Raw genomic sequence first — 21,578 nt, 5'->3', positions numbered from 1 at the left:
CATTTAAAAGGAAAATTATATTTTATTAATATATAAGATATACTAATAAAATAATTATTTGATTATGAATCAAATAATATAAAAAAAATTTAATATGAGATATTAAAAGATTTTATTTCGCACGAGATTCAATCATAATTGGTGTAATTGATACATTCAAAGGAGAAGATAATATTATATTAAGATAAAATATTACGAGAATCAAGTAATATAAACTTTTTTAATATGTGATTTTAAAAAGATTCTACCTCGAGCTCCTATAATGAGGACCCTTGGGGTAAGCAAAAAATACACATTCTCTACCAATTCTCTCGAAATTATTGTTTCAAGAAGGTTCCCACAAACTTTGCTTCATCGTTAGTGTCATAGTGAGGAAGGTCTTGTGGAGAGATTCTACTGATGTATTTTATTTTCTAAACTAATTTTATATGGCTACTCAGTCTCACTAATATAGCATACATGTTTATTCAAATAATTTTGACTTATTATTTTGTACACTCATGAATAGGAATAGGTCGAATGAGTAGAGACATCACACGATCCTTTGTTTCTTGATGCTCTATACCATGTCCATCACCATATTGATACATGCATTGAGACATTCGAGTAAGATTCTTAGCCATCTCGACGAACCTTTGGAATAACATACAATTTTTAGCTTCAACTTTATTTAACTTCTTCCATGTCTCATCAATTAATTGCTTTATATGTTCACGAGCATTCTTCTCTGACATCCCATGGTCATTCATGTAACATTGAATTGATTTTGGTACATCACCTCTTCTTAGTTCATCCTGAATAAAATTCATCCAATCATGTTAGCGTATGAAAATTGTCAAAATGTAGAATGTGAAAGAGAAGAAAGTACCATATTGATTATCAAGATGAAGAGGGTATTCGTTATTCACGTACCGATGATGTTCCTAGATCGTCTGCAAGTCGTTGAATTGTTGATGACAAACGAATTAGAATTACACCATCATATTGCTTCAAGCTCTTCAAACTCTCATTTTGTATTGGAGATGTCACAAAAGCATATGTATGAGTTAATACAACTGGTCCTGCTATTGAAATCCATGCATTGTCTATATATTCTTGAAATGTTGGTTTGTAACCACTATGGTACCACTTTGCTTCCAGCATATAAGATTTGCACAAATCTACCCACTATATTTTTTAAGAAATAAATTAATTAAAAATTTGTTTGATCTCGATCAAGCTTAAAATTGTAAAATTTGATTACTAAGTGCTTACCACTTTCTTAAGGCATTGGATGACATTAACTCCTTTGGTTCTTAATACGTCAAACGCCATCTCATTTATAGTATTGTGGAGAGAAAGAAAACATATTTTCATGTAGTCCGGAAGCTGGTCTATTGCATCAATTTCCCATCTAAAAATATCATTGAAAATAAAGTTAAAAATTAATAACGTTTGAAAAATATAGATATAATTATTAAGTACTGAAAAAACCCTTTCAACCTTAAAAGAGTTGTATCATATAACAGTTATGTTTTAATTGCAATAAATTAATAATTCAAAACAAATGGATACTTTACGTTGGATATCGTTTCAGCAGACAATTTTGTAAATAATAAATATATGCATAAGGTGAAAATTTATTTGTCTAACTTTTGCATATGAGATAACATCACTAGTTGCTTACCTCTCTACCGCATCGGTAAATAGTTCAAGTTCATCTAACGTTCCATAGACATCATAGATGGTCGTTATGAATGCAGCGAGCTTGGTAGACATTCTTCTAAAATATCTAAACTCAGGTTCAAATCCAACTCCAATTGTCCATAAGAAATTTTCCATCAATCGATCTCTCGCAAAGCTCAACTTTTCTCCAAGTCCAGTGCTACGCCACCAGCTTTACGTGTGCAAAAAAGCATTTGAATTAATGATATTCAAAGTATGGGTCTAGGCATATTCTTGAAACTAAAATTGTTGGAGGGAAGGATGATATATTATTCTTACCTTGACGCATATTTAAGATCTTCTTGGTGGATAGCTTGCACCATATTAAAATCAAGTTTAGCGATTTCGAGAAGAATTGGACTCATGTTTGTTGTTCTCTCGTATATATCAATGAACCACCTAGTTTCCAATCTTGACATTCTCCAATGTAAGGGAGATGGGAATCTCCAATGCATGCTTCACAATGACTATTTCAAGTTCATCTATACTGGATTGAATGTACTTTTCTAAGTAGTTTATCGCAAAAGACTTTGCTGCCTCTAAAACATCCTCACCTTCAATAGATAAGAATGAAGCTTCATACAAGGATAATATTACATTTATGTCCTCAGAAGGGCATGTGCTAAAATTTTTAGTCTCATCCATGAAGTTCTCGAAAACCTCTGCAAATGAAAGAATTTTTCTCGTAAGTTAGTGCATGAATTTGATACAAGTTGAGTCTTTTCATGCCAAAAATTAAAGTGATTGAGGTTTCCTATCACTTTTTTTTTTTAATTACAATTTTAACTACTTTTGCATTATTCAATATAGGACAACGCCATACAATACCTCCGCCTCATATTTTAGGTTGAGTTGGATATTATTATTCAATATTGGTAAAACTATTGTAAAATAAAAAATGAAACATTTATAAATTAATTAAAACATTTAAGTTAAATTTAAATCTGTAAACAATACGTTAGTCTTTATAATTTTAGTAATAAGGTAATTAATTAGTGACGGAAAATTTCATACATAATAAATAATAACTAACTTCTATTAGAGTGAAATTGTAGTAATTTAAATTTAATAAATAATCAAATATTTATATTATAATTAAATTTAACTACAGGTAATACAAAGCGTGTGTTGAATTACTAGAAAGGAGTACCTTGTGAAATATTGAACTCATGTTGCCTTAGGAGTCTAAATTTTAGAGCAGTTGCATACAGATCATTCTTCTTCCAATCACTTCCATCTCTCTTGTTTACTCTTTCCAACATAACTTTAATCTCATTCTGAAAGTGGTATGAGATTCCAAGCCGCTGTAATGTATCAATTAGCTCGAGTTGTTTTAATGGCTCATCAATTGTTTGGCCCATGATGACCTCAACGTCTTTCTTCAACTCGTTGAAGCGTTGTACAAAAATTTCTCCCTGAAAATGATATCAAACATATGGTATCAATTCAATTTCAAAACTACACCAAAATGAAAAAATTAAATGACCAAACACGCTTCATCTGTTCATACTGTGAATTCACTTGTTAAAGATTGGACGAAATCATGTTTCCAAATGGGAGGTAGATAATTTGCAGAACGCCGAACAGTAGTTTCACTAGACATTTTTTGCATTTGTTTGATGAAAGGGAGGAGTGAAGTTGAAGAGAGTGCTGAGAGCAATTTTAGAGATCGAAGAAGGTTTTTGGTTGATTTGATTGTGTAATCCTGAGGCAGGAACATGCGTTATATATAGTGGTTAGTTTTATGCCATGAAAAAAATAACAATAAAAATTAATGTGGTGGGTTTATTTTTAAATTTGATTAATTAATAATAATGTTTCTTCTCTTCTTTTTCCTTTTCGCTTTTGCTTTTTGTGTTTTATTCATACTCTATAGTCCATGTGAATGTTTATATTTTAATTATTTTCCAACAACATGCAGAATAAGAAATTTACTATATTTAAATGGGTAGTTGGAAGAGCTTTAAAATATTAATTAATATAAAGCTTTCGTCCTTAATGTCCTACCCTATCTGCCGACCTGAGCACTTTGGACTCAATTTCTATATTTCGTCCGCATGTTCATCCAACTCACCTTTTCGATCACGACACGTGGCAGGCCAGGATTCGCATCCAACACTGGCCCCCACTTCGGCGGGCGGAGGTCGGCTCGGCGAAGTCTTCCGAGCTAACTGAAGATGGGTCGAATCCACGCGTTCATGTGTGATGTCATGGATGTCGTCAGCCCTAGCTTCTGCTTCGAGAACCCAAACGTCGTCACGGGAATTGCCTGGCATGGACAAATCTTGTCCGTTGATCCTTCCTCGATCGGACGACTCTCGTGCTTCCGGGCTATCCTATAAATGGCGGGGCGCTTTTCATCTTCACTTTTCACTTTTCACTTTTTCACTCTCGAGTTTTCGTATACCTCGGCAGTTGTCAAAGTCAGGTATTCTCTCCTTCTTCTTTCGGGTAGTTCTTTAAACTTCTCTCTTAGGTCTGACTCGGCTCTCGTGCTTTCGGGCTATCCTATAAATGGTGGGGCGCTTTTCATCTTCACTTTTCACTTTTTCACTTTCGAGTTTTCGTATACCTCGGCAGTTGTCAAAGTCAGGTATTCTCTCCTTCTTCTTTCAGGTAGTTCTTTAAACTTCTCTCTTAGGTCTGACTATGAGTAGCTCGTCTAGTGAGTCATCATCCGGGTCGTCTAGCTCGTCCAGTACGGATAATGCCGTAGGGGACCTCAACCCAGACTTTACCTCGGGAAACCCTCGTGTCGGGGATAGCTCGGCAAACCCCAACGTAGCATCCATCTCAGGAAACCCTAACCCTGGTCTGGTGGCTGAGCTACCTCCCTCAAACTGCTCGGTAGGTAGGTTAGCCGAGCTTCGCAAAACTTACCTCATTCCCAACTCCATAGAGCTTAGGGTGTCCAACGTCGGCGAACATCTGGACGACCCTCCTCCAGGCTTCGTCAGTTTCTATCCCCAAATGTTCAATAGGGGGGTTAGGCTTCCACTTCACCCCTTTATTCAAAGATTCCTTAGCGCCGTTAATCTCGCTCCAGCTCAGCTGTCCCCTAATGGGTGGTCTACCGTGCTCGGAGCCTACGTCCTGTGGTGGGTTCTCCGAGACGTGGATGAGGACATGCTTACGGTAGATCAGCTCTTAGCGACCCACACCGTCAAAGCCTCCAACGAGAGAGAGGGTCGGTACTACCTCTCAGCTCGGCGGAATGTAGGTCAGCTGATTAGGAACCCCTCCTCTAACAAAAATTGGAAGGACTGCTGGTTCCTCGTCTCTGGTGAGTGGCTTCTGAGGGACGGAGGGGGTGAGCCGACTTGACAACTCCCAGTAGAGTTCGGGACATAGGTGAGTGTCTTAGGTACGATCTAGGTTGTCTTTTATTTTCATGTCTTTATTTCTGACGAGGTTTCACGGTGCAGCTCTGCCATCTCTAGTTTCGAGGATCAACAACAAGTCTTGGGAGATCATCAGGCGAGCCCAAGGTCGGAGCCTAAAGTACGCACTGTGGGGTGAAGCACTCGTCTCGAACTCCTACCTCTTCTCCAGCGGCCTCGGTTCTCACGATCAACCCGACGAGTTCAAGAAGCTCCCCAAACCTCGGCAACGCAACTTACAGAAGCGGAAAGCCCCTGAAGGTAACTTCCTCTCAACACTTTTAGCTCGTTCACTTTTAACCTCGTCACCTTTTTCCTCATTTGTTTACTGACCTCGTCCCTTTTTCAGAGATGGCCTCAAAATTCCTCGCACTCAGCAGTACGAAGCTTTAGCGAGCTTCGACCTCATCTGCTCCTCCAGCGCCTCCTCAGGCTCGTTATCGTACGAGCAGTGCCGACGTCCCGGCCCCCAGGATGGCGAACTTGGCCAAACTTCAGGCCTTTCAGGCTCGGCCTCTGCAGACCGTCGTCGGTGGCGAGGAGTCGGCTACTCCACTGCAACGAAGGAAGAGAGTGAGGGAGACACTTCCCTCCGAGGAGATCAACTTCAGATCTCCGCCTCCCCCCATCGTGGTCGACTTGGAGGACGGGTCTCAACAGGGTCGGCGGCAGTGCGACGAGCTTCCACTGCCATTCAAGCTCGCCTTCTCTAGCCTCAGCATCCACGAGGCAGCAACGAAGGTGAGATCCTCCAGCTCCCGCCATGTGGAGCGAGCTGTTCAGGCGCCCGAGGACCCTGTGGAAGCGGTGAGAAAGACCATAGCTCTTGCTGCAGAGGTAAGCTCGTGCGTACTCTTCCTTTCTTCTTTTTCTTTATCTCTTTTGATCTAACCTCGAACTTTTGCAGCTGCACTACCATGCCTGCCTCTCGGCATCAATGATGAGCTTGGAGCTCGGAGGGTGGGACTTGAAGGAGGAGGAGACGAACGTCTTCTACGAGCGACGGATCACCGAGCTCGAGGCCGAGGTTGGCCAGGCTCGAGCTGAGAAGGAAACTGAGGCCGAAAGGTCGAAGGCCTTGATAGCCCAAGCTCGTATCGACCTGAAGAATGCCCAGGGCCGAGCTGAGACTACAGAGAAGGGCTGGAGCGAGGCTCGATAGAATCTGGCGAGCTGGGCCTACTTGGAGAAGAGAATCAAAGAATTCCCGGAGTTCGACGGCCTAACTCGCGACATGGCAGACAAGGGCTTCTACTATACCGTTAACAGGCTCGACATCGCTTGCTCGGAGGAAGCCATTGCCGCTGTCGAGCAAGAATACGAGTCCATCTGGGTGGAGCGCCCTGTCGAGGCCGGTAAAGAGGCTGAGGCTGCTGGTGCCGAAGCAGGGTCGAGCAAGCCCACCGACCCTCCTCAGGAGTAGATCGTCCCCTTCTTCTGTCGCTTCGTTTCTTCATCTTTTTTTTTAAAAATTAACACAGTGTACTGAGCTGAGGCATATATACCTCGGCTCTCCATCAAGCTTTTCCTTTTTAATGAAATGCGGTTTTATTCAGACCTGAGTTACTCTTTCCGAAGTCCCAATACTTAGCGAAAATTTGATTAAAATTTCAATCTCAGCTTTAGTTCTGGTCTCGTCGTTTGAGTTTGTCAAGTCTTAGTAATTTCTTACCTACACAACGGCTTACGAGCAGAACAATTCAGCTCGGCGGTGTGTATTTGGGATAACCAGGTTACTACGAGCTGACCATTGCTTCGCATGTTTGTAAAAATATAACTTATTGTAGGTCGTTTAGCATAGGTCATACCACGTAGTCTTCCTTGGCCCCCATTTGACGTAGCCCGGTAGTAGTAACAACTCTAACGAATAAAGTCAAATTTTGCACAAGTCATTGGAGATCGGCTTTCATTAATAAATGAAACTTTACAAGTCGGATTACACACATCTCATTGATGATAAACTTGCAAATGCTCGGCGTTCCATGGGTGGGGGAGTTGTCTGCCGTTGAGGTCGGACAACAGATACGCTATAGGTCGGAGTATTTTCAAGACTCTATACGGACCTTCCCAGTTCGGCTCGAGTGCTCCGACATGCAGCATTACCTTCTTGAGGACGAGGTCGCCAGGCTTGAACGTTCTGAATTTTACTCTGGTGTTGTAGTACCAAGCCATACGGTTCTGATATTCTGCTAGCCTGAGCTGGGAGTGAGATCTTTTTTCCTCGAGGAGGTCAAGATTCACGAGTAGAGCTTCACTGTTGGTTTGCTCGTCGAAGATCTCAACTCGGGGCGTTAGCATGCCAACTTCCACAGGGACAACGACCTCCGACACGAAGGCTAGGCCGTATGGCGTCTCACCAGTAGATCGGCGAGGTGTAGTTCGGTAAGAACACAATACCTCTGGTAAGTCTTCTGCCCACCGACCTTTCAGAGATTCCAGCCTCGTCTTCAGACCACGCTTGATGATCTTGTTGATAGCTTCAACTTACCCGTTAGACTGTGGATGGGCCGGCGACGAGCTGATGTGACGTATGCCGAGCTGTTGACAGAATTGATTAAACCGGACACCATCAAACTGCTTTTCATTGTCGGTAATGATGGCACTCGGTATACCGAACTGACATATTATGACCTTCCATACAAAGCTGACGACCTTCTTCTTGGTAATAGACGCCAGAGGTTCCGCTTCCACCCACTTGGTGAAGTAATCTACAGCTACTATGGCGAACTTCAACTGCCCTTTCCCCGTCGGTAGTGGGCCGATCAGATCTATCCCCCACTGAGCAAAAGGCCAATGGCTTGAGATCGGCGTCAGCATCTCTGGGGGTTGTCTCCAAATGCTCGCGAAGCGTTGGCATTTGTCGCATGTTTTGGCGAACTCGTTGGTGTTGCGTTCAATCGTCGGCCAATAGTAGCCCTGGCGGATGATCTTCTCGGCCATGGACCGAACTCTTCCATGGTTTCCGCAAACCCCTTCGAGAATCTCGCGGATAACATACCTCACCTCCTCTGGGTCGAGGCACCGCAGTAATTGTAGGGAATATCCCCTCTTGAAGAGCTTGCCTTCTTACATCAAGTAGTGAGCAGCTTGGCGTTGGAGCTTTCTGGCCTGACTCGGATCAGCAGGGACTGAGCCACTGACCAGGAGGCCCTTAATCGGGTCTATCCATGTAGGCTGAGCTGACTGAATCTTCATTACCTCAGGCTAGTCGATGGACGACTCAGCGAGTATTTCAACTGGAACAAGTTCTCGGTAGGTCTGTCTCGTATGCCGAGGCTAGGCGAGCCAGTGCGTCGGCGTTGGAATTTTCGGACCTCGGCACCTGTCGAATCACATAGTCCTGAAACTTGGCGAGGAGTAGTCGGGCTTTGGCCAAATACCTCTCCATACGAGCCTCTTTCACTTGGTACTGCTCGGTAACTTGATTGACGATCAGCTGGGAATCGCTGAGAATCAAGAGTCGCTTCACGCCCATCCCTCTAGCAACCTTCAGTCTATTTACCAATGCCTTGTACTCGGCTTCGTTGTTGGAAGCTCGGAAGCTAAACCGGAGTGCGTACTCGAACTGAAGACCACCAGGGCCGAGGAGCAGCATGCCTGCCCCACAACCTTTCTCATTGGATGAACCATCCACGTAGAGTGTCCACTGGTCACGGACATCGCCCCCTTGCCTGGGTGGGGTCAGCTCGGCAACAAAGTCTGCGGCGATCTGACCTTTCAACGCTGTTCTCTTCTCGAAGGGGATGTCATGTTCACAGAGCTCTAGGGCCCACTTCATCAGTCGACCCGACGTTTCGGGCTTGTAGAAAATCTGCCTCAATGGGAAGTTTGTTGGAACGATTATCTTGTGCGCCTGGAAGTATGGTCGCAGACGTCGCGCCGAGTTTACCAAGGCTAGAGCCAGCTTCTCAACACAGGGGTAATGAGCCTCGGCCTCGGTCAACGATTTGCTCGTGTAGTAAACAGGGCTCTGCCGCCCTTCCGCCTCCCTGATAAGTACCAAGCTCACTGCGTTTTCTGACACGTCTAGGTACAGGTAGAGTACATCGCCAGGCAGCGGCTTGGACAACAAGGGAGCCGAGCTGAAGTACTGCTTCAACTGCCGATGTGCGGCTTCGCAATCGTCAGTTCATTCGAATCGCCCCTTTTTCCTTAGCGTTTGGAAGAAAGGGCGGCACTTGTCAGTGGAGCGAGATACGAAGCGATTCAAGGCTGCCAGTCGACCATTCAACCTCTACAGCTGCTTAATATTCCTCGGTGCTTCCATCTCGAGGACTGCTCTTATCTTGTCTGGATTTGCTTCAATTCAGCGTTCGTGGACCATGAACCCAAGGAACTTTCCCGACGATACCCCAAAGGCACACTTGCTCGGGTTGAGCTTCATCTGATACTTCCGACGCACGCTGAAGGCCTCTGCCAGGTAGGCTAAATGGGAGCTCGTCTGCTTACTTTTTACCAACATGTCGTCCACATATACCTCCATGTTGCGTCCGATCTGTTTGGCGAACATCATGTTGACCATCCGTTGGTAGGTCGCCCCGGCATTCTTCAGACCGAAAGGCATGACGTTGTAGCAATACAGCCCTTGGTCGGTAACAATGGCGGTATGCTCTTGGTCGGGCGCATGCATCCGAATCTGATTGTACCCGGAGTACGCATCCATGAAGGAAAGTAGCTCGTGCCCTGCCGTTGTGTCGACGAGCTGATTTATCCGAGGTAGGGGAAAACTGTCTTCCGGACACGCCTTATTGAGGCTCGTGAAGTCATTAAAGACGCGCCACTTGCCGTTGGACTTTTTAACTAAAACTACATTAGACAACCACGCGGGGTAATGAACTTCTCTTATGAATTTAGCTCGTAGCAACTGCTCGACTTCTTTACAAATTACATTACTTCGCTCGCGTCGACAGGCCGACGCTTTTGCCTCACAGGCCTATAGCTAGGATCTACATTAAGTCTATGCACCATTATACTTGGGTCTATGCCCGGTATGTCGTCATGAGACCATGCGAACACGTCAGCATTTGCTTTCAGAAAACCGATGAGCTCTTCTTTTACCTCGGCCCCCAGTCTGCTGCCAACACTGACCTGCTTTTCTGGCCCCAACAAAGGGACAAGTTCTAGCTCTTCAGCTGGGGTACCACGACTCGGCTCTGGTTCGTCGGCACATGGCTCTGCCACGTCCGTGACCGCTGCACAAGTGGCTATTCCCTTCATCGCGGCCGCGTATCATTCTTTGGACGTTTTTTGCTCACCCCCGACTGTCGCAATCCCGGCCTAGGTGGGGTACTTCAAGACCTGGTGCTAAGTGGATGCAACTGCCCTGAGATCAAGAATCAAGGGCCGACCAATTATGGCGTTGTACGCAGAGCTCCGATCTATCACAACAAATTCTGTAACCTTAGTTACTTGTTGGTCTCCCTCGCCGATGGTAACAGGGAGCGAGACGTATCCTTCCACGCTGACTGACTCCTCTGCAAAACCGACAAAAGGCGTCGGGCTGAGCTTCAAATGTTTCCTCTCCCACCCTAGGGCCGTGTAGGTCGAGAATGATAAGATATTAGCCAACGCTCCGTCGTCGATAAGAACTCTTCTCACCTTCACGTGATCTACGAGTGAGGCGATTACTAGGGCGTCATTATGGGGCATGTGCACTCCTTCACTGTCTTGGTCGTCGAATAAGATCGGCATCACAGGCTCCTTGGGGTACGAGGTACAGACCTCGTGTGCTACCTCTCGAGCTAGAGCTTTTCTCTTCTACCCTGACTGCCCCTCACTCGGGCCCCCATGGATGGTATTTATAATCGGCGGTGGCGACTTCTCTCGCTTCTCTTCCCGAGCCGACCCCTCTCGTTCTGCCGTTTCACGCCTGCAGACGTATTTTTTCAGATAACCCAGCCGGATCAGATCCTCGACCTGCTCCTTCAGGTGGAAACAGCATGAAGTGTTGTGGCCGTGATCCTTGTGGAATCGGCAGTAGAGTCGCTTGTCTCGCTTCCCTGGAGGTCGGCAGAGCTTTTCTGGGGCTGCGAAAAGCGCCTCCAGGTCGATATCTTCAGCCGCCGCGTAGATCTCCGCGATTGAGGCGTTCAGCGGAGTGAACTTGTCGAACTTCGGCCCTCGACGGTATGAAAGGGCTTTTTCGTCGCGGCTGTCTCTACTCTGGTTGTCGTCGGCCCGCCGAGACAAGGCCCAACCATCGCTGCGTTGTTTCTTGGGAGGAGGGGACTTTTTGTCCCGATCTTTACCGCGGTTGTTTCGCCGGGCTCCATTGGCTTTCCACAACTCCAAACCGTCAATGTACTGGCGAGCTTTAGCGAGCATCTCGTTCAGGGAGGCCGGCGGTCGGCTTTCGAACTCTATCGTCAAGTTCCCATCGTTCAAACTCGTGGTGAAGTACATCATGGCAATGTCATCGGTGTAACTTACCACTTTGACTTGCTCGTCCATGAACCGAGCGATGTACTCCGTCAGGGACTCATTGTCCCGTTGCTTCACTGTTCCGAGGTGAGAGGGCGGAAACTTCAACAACTGCCGAGCTGAGAACTGGTTGATGAACAACCTCCTCAACTGTTGATAACTGTCGATGGGCCGGGGCTTCAACTGTCGGTACCACAACCTTGTCGAGCCTTCCAGGGCTATTTGAAACGCTAGGCACTTCATGGCGTCGCTCGCGGCCAGGAAGTCCATCTTCCCCTCGAACACCTCCACGCAAGAAATCGGATCTCCACACCCCTCGTAGGAACTCATGACCGGAGCCTTGAACCTCGGTGGGATAGGTGCGTCCAGGATTGCTTGGGAGAAAGGCGGTTCCCCTTGCTCGGCCACGCGATGCGGATCTACAGGCTTGCACTGCCGCTTGAGATCTTCTATCTCCGTCTAAAACTGATCCTGGAGGAGGTCCACTTCAGACCGAAACGAATGGTCACCGTGGGAGGACCTCTCTCGATCGTCGACCTCTGGGCTTTCCTCCTCATCGTCGACCAGATACTCCCGATCTCCGGGTGCCACTGCTCGTCGCCTCGGCGCCCCCTCACCTCGACCCTGATGGGCGTTGTAGCTATCGTAAGATGCTAGGGGAGTCCGAATTGGTCGGACCCTCGGGCATCGGTTCTCGACCCGATTGTCCTGCTGAGGGTGGTCACGTACATGTGCTCCCAGGCCACCGCCTGTCCCCACCCGTTGTGGCCTTCGCGAGGCTGCTCTAGCTCGGGCCTCCCTGCGAGGTCGGAACTGATACTCCGTTCTTTGGGTCGGATGCATCGGCCCCTTTCCTCGAATGGGATCCCTGGAGACGGAAGAGCCGGACACCTCGCTGCCTCTCTCGACCGCCTCGAGCCTTGCCTTGACTTCCGTAAGCTCGGTGACCAAGTTAGCTACCATGACGGGGTCCACGCCTGTGTCGGCACTTGCCCCGGAGCGCGCACCTGTGTTCCCCCAACCGCGGAGGCGAGGTGCATGGGGCGGCAACCCGTTCCTCTGAGGCTGTAGTGGTGGAAACTGATTTGAGGCGAGGTGGGAGTCCGGGATTGCTACTGGATCGGATGTGGTCGGCCGACCTCCATTTTCCTTGACCACCCCCGCCTGGGGTCGTCGTTGGATGACGGGAGTCCCGGCCACCTGAGAGTACGTGAGTCGAGGATGGGCACGGGAAGTGGCAGCATCCCTCATCAGAGAGCAGATTGGTGAAAGTTGAGATCGTGACTGCTGAGAGCGGGTTTGGGCCATTGGCTCAGATTGCAAAAGGTGAAACTGACTTCTAGATGTGTCGTTCCCACAGACGGCGCCAAATGTTGGAGCTCGGGATCGCTGAGCTCGGAACGTTCAGGATGAACTGTGGCCAACGGTACAACACCTTCCCAAAACACTTTTGAGACCTGCAAAACAAATTTAGCACTCCGATGAGCAAGTCAGTTCTAGTCCGAGCTAACTTGCCAAGTCTGTCTAAAATTGCGTACCTTGCATTTAAGGCTAAGGTTTCTATGTATAGAAACTTGGCCCGACAAGAATTATGACACACCCTAAAATCGCGGCGTGTTGTCGGGTACGGAAGAGACATTGTTACGGACTTTGTTTCAGGTCGGCTCGGCACTTTAGGTGCTACCCTATCTGCCGACCTGAGTACTTTGGAGTCAATTTCTATATTTCGTCAGCGTGTTCATCCAACTCACTTTTTCGATCACGACACGTGGCAGGCCAGGATTCGCATCCAACAGTAATGTCAATCTAAATATAACTGTAATTATAATACATATTTATCGATTAAATGGTTCGAGGGTCGAATTCACACCCTATATTGAACTAATATTAATAATAGTCATAATAATGTGAATCTATATATCTTTTTCAAGTTTACCATATTTCATTATAATCCCTCATATTTTAAAGATACTATTAAATTTTCTATGTATATATAAATACATTTCAAGGTCATATTCAGCCTAACAAAACTACAAAATTTGCAATATTCTCCCATTAAAAATAATAATAATAAATAATTGATTCAACCAAACCTGCATAAAATAAATTAGATAGCACCACACAAACGTTTGGGTTGGCCGGCCAATGAACCTTGGCACATGGCCTCATCCTTGATCCTTGGTTGTCAAGCACATGACCCGTAGTATTGACTATCCAAGGATAGAAATTTTGGATCATTTCTAGGCGTGCTGGGATTTATTTAATTTAGGCTATCTTATCGCGCAGTTTGTTCGTGGATTGAAGATTTATTTAACCTATAACGGATACATTATTATTTTATCCTGCCTATTCTTCTCTCCATTTTTATATAAATTATTAATTGGTATTTATTTTAATCATATAGATTTATTTATTTTTAAATTGATTTTAGTTTTCAAATGCCTACAATCTAAAATTTTGTGTAATGATTCTTTGAATAAAAATAATTAATTTTAGTTTGAAATGGTAGCTAAAATATTGACCATAATTGTAAATATCATAACAACTTTTTGATTTTGCAACTATGGATAGTAGTTGGAATTCTAATTATCGACCTCTTAATTGTCCCAGTGTTACCTTTTAGGATTTTTGGATATATCAATGATATATCAAATTTCATATATCTAGTCAACTATATGAAATATAGATATCAAGGACCTCCTCCGACTTTTGCATACAAAGTCAAGAAGTGGCCAATTTCCGTTGCAACTGAGGAATGTTGCTTCAAAGTCTCGCCATCTTTGCGTCAACGTCTCTTGAGTACAGGGGAATATTTGAAGGCTCAAGGGAAGGTGTCATGCATAGTAGAGCACAAAGAGGAGAATAAGACCACCCAGTCTTATGAGAAGTCAAGCAAAAGGAAACGGCGAACAACATGGTCTCCGCAGATCCACTCCTTCCACCTTTTTATAGGGAGAAGCCCCTCCTACAATTGTCGATTTGCCTTTTATCCGACAGTTAGGGATCCCCACGAAAGTGAGCCACAAATGACAAGATGTTTGCTCATGAATAAAAGAGAAGATTTGGAAATTGTACACAATAACAATAAGCTCTTGGCTTAATAATGCCAAAGAGAAGAAGAAGGTGTATTATAGGAATTCATGGATACAAAGAAGGCAGCTCTTGGCTTAATAATGCCAATGAGAAGAAGAAGGTGTATTATAGGAATTCATGGATAAAAAGAAGGCAGCAGCACAATCATAGCCCACTAATTAAGGCCAATGATTGTGATATATTACCAGTTGTACAAAATATATTACAAGCCATAATTGGACGGTAAATTAATTAACATTAAAGCAGAATATTCATCTCTTGGTGTATGTCTTAACATCCCCCGTCAAACGTAGGGGTGATGGAATGATCCCGAGTTTGGAGCGCATGTCACATAGGCGGGAAGCAGCAAGAGACTTGGTAAGGCAGTCCGCTAGCTGATCACGTGAGGGTACATAACGAACATCAATGCACTTATTTGCAATCTTATCTCGAATGAAGTGAACATTAAGTTCAATGTGTTTCGAGCGGGCATGAAATACTGCATTTTTTGCAAGGGATATCGCACTTTGGTTGTCACACCAGTCCACAGGACAAGAGTTAGGCAAGAGACGAAGTTCGCGGAGTAGGGAGGAAATCCAAAGCACTTCAGCTGTAGCATTTGCAAGAGAGCGATATTCTACTTAAGTACTAGACAGAGAAACGGTGGATTGTCGCTTGGATGACCAAGATACTAAAGAGGGACCGAGAAATATGCAGTAGGATGATACGGACCTACGATAGTCTAGATTAGATGCCCAATCAGCATCATAGTAGGCACTGATGTTCAATGTGTTTCCTGGACGAAGGAGCAAACCATGGTAAATCGTGCCCTTAAGATAGCGAATGACCTTTTTAATTGCCTGCCAATGCTGATCCGTAGGGTTCTTGAGGAATTGACTCTGGCGATTGACAATGAATGAGATATCCGGTCGAGTTTGAGTGAGATATTGGAGTGCACCAATGGCTCGACGATATACCGAAGGGTTTTCATGTGGTTCCCCTGAGAATGTGGAGAGTGATGTACTTACATTGGCTGGAGTGGTGCTGGGTTTGAGATTCTGAAGATTAAATTGATGAAGAAGCTCTGTAATATACTTGCTTTGATTGAGAAATAGACCATGCATGGTGTGAGAGAACTGAATGCCGAGAAAATAATGGAGGGAACCCAAGTCTTTAAGAGAGAACTGTCCTCCCAAGGCAGTGATGAAAGATGATATATAGCCCGCATTGCTGCCAGTAACCAAGAAGTCATCAACATACACAAGCACGATGACTGTCTCAGAGCCACTATGAGAATAAAATAGAGATGTGTCTGCATGAGAGTTGCGAAAACCCCAACCAATAAGAAAGTGTTTGAGACGATCATACCAAGTTCGTGGGGCTTGTTTCAAACCATAGATAGCCTTGTGTAATTTGCACACATGATTATGAAACTTAGGATTCATGTACTCTTCAGGTTGAATCATATAAACATCTTCTTGAAGAAATCCATGAAGAAAGGCATTGTTGACATCAAGTTGGCGAATGGACCAACCAAAGTGAACAGCAATAGACAAGATAATCCGAATGGTGGATGCTTTGGATACCAGACTGAATGTTCCACTAAAGTCAATGCCGGGTTGTTGATGGAACCCTTTGGCAACTTGGCGCGCCTTATGGAGTTGAACGCTCCCATCCGAATTTAATTTAGTCTTGAACACCCATTTTCAGCCAACAACGTGCATGGATTCCTGAAATGGAACTAAACTCCAAGTTTTGTTAGATTGTAAAGCTTTAAATTCATTGTCCATAGCAAATTTCCATTCAGGATATTGTAATGCAATCTTTGCTGTTTTGGGTTCCGTTGGAATCGAGCATGGTGGTAATGGAGTTGCAGTGGCAGTGACAGAGAAGGTTTTTGGTTTAAATATTTCACTTTTGCTCCTAGTCTACATGGGGTGGGTGGAAGAGGGGACACTTGGTGGATTTGAGTTGGGTGGTATGATGGTGATATGGTAGTATTTGGTTCATGTGTGGGTTGGATAGGAACAACATCAGAACAAGTGGGTAAGGTTAAATTAATTGGTGGAGAAATATTGGATGGTAAAGAAGGCATACCTGATTCTTGCCGTGAAGTTGTTGGCACCATAGGGAGTGTTGCTGAGGGAGAATTTGCTGATGGGTCTACCCTTGGGTGGTTGCTGCGAACAATGGGTGTGGTAGGCGTCGGATCTTATGTGTTGAGAAGATTGGGAAAGAAGATAATTGTTGGGTTTGAAGTAGCAGGTGGTATTCCTTTGGATGTGAGAAATCCATGGGCAAATGCTTATTCAGTCTCATGAAAGACAACATGGCGGGAGATATAGATGTGACCATTTGGACTTAGACACTTATAGCTTTTGTGTGAATTACTATAGCCAAGAAACACACATTTTTCGGAGTGAAATTGAAATTTGTGGGCTTGGTAAGGGTGCAAACATGGGAAGCAAGTTGTACCAAAGACCTTGAGAAATTTATAATCGGGTTGTTTTCCAAAGACTTGCTGAAATGGTGATTTGTTATTAAGGATGGGAGTGGGAAGATAATTAATAAGGTGTATAGCAGTAGAAAAAGCATACCACCAAAAGGAGAGGAGCATGGAAGCTTGAGCAAGCAAAGTTAGCCCCATTTCTACAATATGTCAGTGTTTTCTTTCTATCCGTCCGTTTTGAGCACTTGTATGAGGACAAGGATGTTGAAAAGCAATGCCAAAGGTGGTGAGATAAAAAACGAAAGAACGAAATTCACCTCCCCAATCGGCATGAAGAGTTTTGATTTTTGTGTTAAATTTATTCTCAACCAGTTTCTTGTATTCTAAAAAGAATTTGACAGCCTCTCCTTTATGTTTCAAGGGATATATATGAGTGAACCTAGTATAGTCATTAAGAAAGGAGATATAATAACAATATCCTTCATTAGATTGTTGGGGTGAAGGTTCCCAAAGGCTGTATGAACTAGTTCTAGTGGTTTAGAAGCATGTGAAGATGAAAGTTTGAAGGGAAGAGCATGAGATTTGCCAAGTTGACATGCATCGCAAAAGGATGAATTTTCTTTTATTCTTAAATTGGAATTACAAGAACGCAAGATTTGACAAAGGATTCTATGGGAAGGATGTTCCATACGCCTATGCCATATTTCTAAGACTGTCTCAATTTTAGAAATAAAGTTACTTGGATAAATGACATGAGAATGAGAAAGAAAACATGATGGGTTGATTGCTTCTGGATGCATATGGGTGGTGACTTGGAGAGGTCTATTAGTTGGCAGTTTTAGGTGGTAAAGTCCATCTTCAACGCTCCCTTCCAACAACACCCTCTTGGTTACCTTGTCCTTCACAAGACATTTATCAAAGTGAAATTCAACAAACACATGATTATCTCTACTTAATTTTGAAATGCTCAAGAGATTTTTGGTTAGATCAGGTACATGGAGAATATTTTGCAAGTGTAAAATAGTTTCAGGATTTGTATTTGAAATAAAAGATGATTTACCGACATGCTCGATTTTCAACAAGTTCCCATTACCAACAACAAGAGATTCATTACCATGATATTCATCTTGTTGGCTCAGATTTGCCGATTCGGGTGTGCTATGGTTTGTAGCTCCAGAGTCAGCATACCACATTGGATTGGTCGCCACTTCTGGTGTTGCGATAAAGGCATTCGCCTTGTTGTGTCCTCCATTGTTAGAATGATTGGTTGATCCCATGTATTCCTTGTCAAATCGATGATAGCAGTAAGATGCGGAGTGCTCGTATTTGCCGCAAACTTGGCAAGTGGGCTTGCTGGAGTTATTTGATCGACCACGACCTCTTCCTCTGCGATTTTGATTGTACCCATGACCTCTGTTGCTTTGGTTTCTTCCTCTCTCATAGTTTTGTCCTTGATATTTGCTTGAGGCAAGGTTTGCACTTGGTGCTGATATATCAGTAGCTTTAGGAATTATGTTGAGATGTTCGAGTTGGCACTCGAATGCAAGCATAGTGGCATAGAATTCTTGCCATGTCCAATCACTTCTTCCATTAATTAGACATGTAATAGGGAGGTACTCAGCTTCAAGTCCTACAACAACATAAGAAATCAGTTGTTTCATTTGATTCAGAAACTCTCCCATCTTCTTTGTTCCTTTCTTAGTGTGTTGTAGCGTGTAGCGCAACTGATTGATTTGAGATGTATACTCCCAAAATATTCTTCTTACACCTTTCCAAACTTCAGATGCAGAGATTAACTCTAAGAGAGAACTTGCAACCACCTTTCCAAACTTCAGATGCAGAGATTAACTCTAAGCGATAACTTGCCACAGTGGGTTGCATTGAACTAAGCAACCATCCAAGTAGTGATTGATCTTTCATTATCCAGTCTTCAAATGCCGGATTTGGGATCATTATGGTCGGGTCTTCTTCTGACGAAACAAATTCGGCTGGTTTGCTTCTAGTGCCAAGAACGAAGCCATCAAGCCGTTGTCCTCTGAGAAGAGCGAGGATTGTTGATTTCCACATAAGGTAATTTCCTTCATCCAATTTCAAGTTCAGGGATGAACTAAGTAGGTTGCTGAAATTGAGGGTATTCAGTGTTGTTTGGAGGTTGGCTTGGACAATGGGGTTTTTCGTGTTTTGCTTTCCAGAGGATGAGTCACCAACGAGGGTTTTTCCTGATGTGGGTGTTTCGTCAATGACGGCCATTGAAATGAGTAGAGCGTGAGCTACTGTGCTCTGATACCATGAGAAGATTTGGAAATTGTACACAATAACAATCAGCTCTTGGCTTAATAATGCCAAAGGGTAGAAGATGTATTATAGGAATTCATGGATACAAAGAAGACATCAGTACAATCATAGCCCACTAATTAAGGCCAATGATTGTGATATATTACCAGCTGTACAAAATATATTACAAGCCATAATTGGATGGTAAATTAATTAACATTAAAGCATTATAGGAATTCATGGATACAAAGAAGACATCAGTACAATCATAGCCCACTAATTAAGGCCAATGATTGTGATATATTACCAGCTGTACAAAATATATTACAAGCCATAATTGGATGGTAAATTAATTAACATTAAAGCAGAATATTCATCTCTTGGTGTATGTCTTAACAATAAACGTGCAACTGCGGCAACAAAAATTGCAAAGTAAAATAGACATGCATGCACACAGAGATAAAGAAAACTTTTTTATTAATTCCGATAGAGGAGCTGGAAGACTCCTCCATTATAAAAAAATAAAATAAAAATGTGTAGAGTTACGATAACAAGAGGGGGTTAGGGTCCTAAAAGCTAGACGTTTTTCCATTGCAAGCCATGAAGGTCATCGTATAAACCTTTCTCGTTTTCCACAGCAACCATGCACTGCCTCGCCAACTGCTCCGCTATCGCACCGTGCTCCTCAGAAGCCCCGAGCTTTGTTCTCAGTTTGATGATCTTGTAGCAGATGGTACATAGAGATAGTGTAAAGTTTTGTGCGTTTATCTCAACATCACAAGAGTCCGGTGAAGAGACCACATTGGGGGAAACCACATCGGACCATTTTGTAGCGCATCAGGACGGCTGCTTAGGGAGATGTCATGACTATAGGGGTAGCGGAATCAATGTGGTCGTCACCAAAATATAAAAAAATCTTTCAAGCCTAGAGATACTGAGGGATGCGGCCTCTATTTAACAACAGCATGACGAGTCCCAACCGTTGGATCCTGTGGTCATCCTACAGTAGGGAGGTCCCTCGGACAACATGAGCCGACGTCATGAAAGGACGCACTGTATCGCCGCCAGGCACGCATATGGATCCACACGCCTGAGAGATAAAAAACGTCAAAAAAAAAGGGAAAAACCATGCCTCGCATGCAAAATCTCAGTCTTCGCTTTCCTTAAAATAGGCATTGAGGACCTTGCAGCACGACGCGTTGAACGTGCCTGAAAATGCCCAAGGTAAACAAGACAAACCTTAAGCAGAGTTTCAAGGGGAGGGCCTCGACAAAGGCTCCATCTTCAAGAGATTTTTTACCTTGAGTAATCTGAAATTGTAAGCCTAAATTTTGAGTATTCAACCTGATCAGGGCTCAACTTTGAAAAATATTTCGCCTTGGGAAATAAAAAATTCAAAGGCTGAATTTTGAATAGCGAACTCGACCAAGACTCCAACTGGAAAATATATATTTGGCTTTAGGAAATAAAAAATTCAAATGCTGAATTTTGAGTAGCAAACTTGATCAGGGTTCCCAGTTGGAAAATATTTTGCCTTAGGAAATAATAAATTTCAAGTTTGAATTTTGAGCAGCGAACCCAATAGGACTTCCACTTGGAAGGCATTTTGCTTTCCGAAATAAACAACTTCAAGGTTGAATTCCGAGTAGCGAACCCGGCCAAACCCTAATTAGAAACAAACATTTCCGCTTCGAAAGTGGAAAATTCAGAGGCTGAAATCGAGTTGCGAAGCCGACTAAGGCTCCAACTTGGAAAAACATTTATCCTAAGGAAATAAAATATTATAAGGCTAAATTTTGAGTAGTCAACCCAGCCAAGGCTCTCACTTGGGAAAAAATTTTGCCTCATGAAATAATAAGTGTTAAGGCCGAATTCCGAGCAGCGAACTCGACCAGAGCTCTCATTTGAAAAATATTACGTTTTAAATTTTCGTGGTTGAATTCCTAGCAGTGAACCTAATCAGGGCTCCCAGCTCGAAAAATATTTTGCCTTAGGATGTAAAAAATTTTGAATAGCGAACCTAAACAGGGCTCTCACTTAAAAAAATGCCTTGTGAAATAAAAAATATCAAAGTTGAACCTTGAGTAGCGAACCGACAAGGGCTTACACTTGGGAATAAAAATCCCAAGACTAAATTCCAAGGAGCGGAACCAAAAGAAGAAAATAGCTAATATTGACCCTACAACGAATCCAAAAGTGAATCTTCCACTGGTGGAAGTCGTAAGGAATAAGGCCAATAATTAAAAAGTGAAGCTAACAATTCAAGACTGATAAAATAA

General features: G+C 43.8%; 2 protein-coding genes and 1 pseudogene across 3 annotated transcripts; all 3 read right to left on the bottom strand.

Moving 5' to 3' along the window:
- Positions 1 to 294: 294 nt before the first annotated feature.
- Positions 295 to 3,382, bottom strand: LOC111022283 (terpene synthase 10-like; annotated as a pseudogene). Its single transcript, XR_015789344.1, has 6 exons — positions 3,215 to 3,382; positions 2,855 to 3,119; positions 1,984 to 2,366; positions 1,667 to 1,876; positions 913 to 1,393; positions 295 to 794 (listed from the first exon to the last, which is right to left on the bottom strand). The product of XR_015789344.1 is annotated as a terpene synthase 10-like (transcript).
- A 7,006-nt stretch (positions 3,383 to 10,388) lies between these two features.
- Positions 10,389 to 10,775, bottom strand: LOC148212967 (uncharacterized). Its single transcript, XM_088120449.1, has one exon. It carries the CDS (start codon positions 10,773 to 10,775, stop codon positions 10,389 to 10,391), a length of 387 nt encoding a protein of 128 aa, XP_087976575.1.
- Positions 10,776 to 10,841: 66 nt separating this feature from the next.
- Positions 10,842 to 11,834, bottom strand: LOC148212966 (uncharacterized). Its single transcript, XM_088120448.1, has one exon. It carries the CDS (start codon positions 11,832 to 11,834, stop codon positions 10,842 to 10,844), a length of 993 nt encoding a protein of 330 aa, XP_087976574.1.
- Positions 11,835 to 21,578: the final 9,744 nt, after the last annotated feature.

Source organism: Momordica charantia (genome assembly GCF_013281855.1).
Source record: "Momordica charantia cultivar OHB3-1 chromosome 2 unlocalized genomic scaffold, Mcharantia_2.0 BLBB01000002.1, whole genome shotgun sequence".
Classification (NCBI taxonomy): Eukaryota; Viridiplantae; Streptophyta; class Magnoliopsida; order Cucurbitales; family Cucurbitaceae; genus Momordica; species Momordica charantia.
The sequence above is the reverse complement of the archived record's forward strand: the minus strand, read 5'-3'. Positions and strand labels throughout refer to the sequence as shown.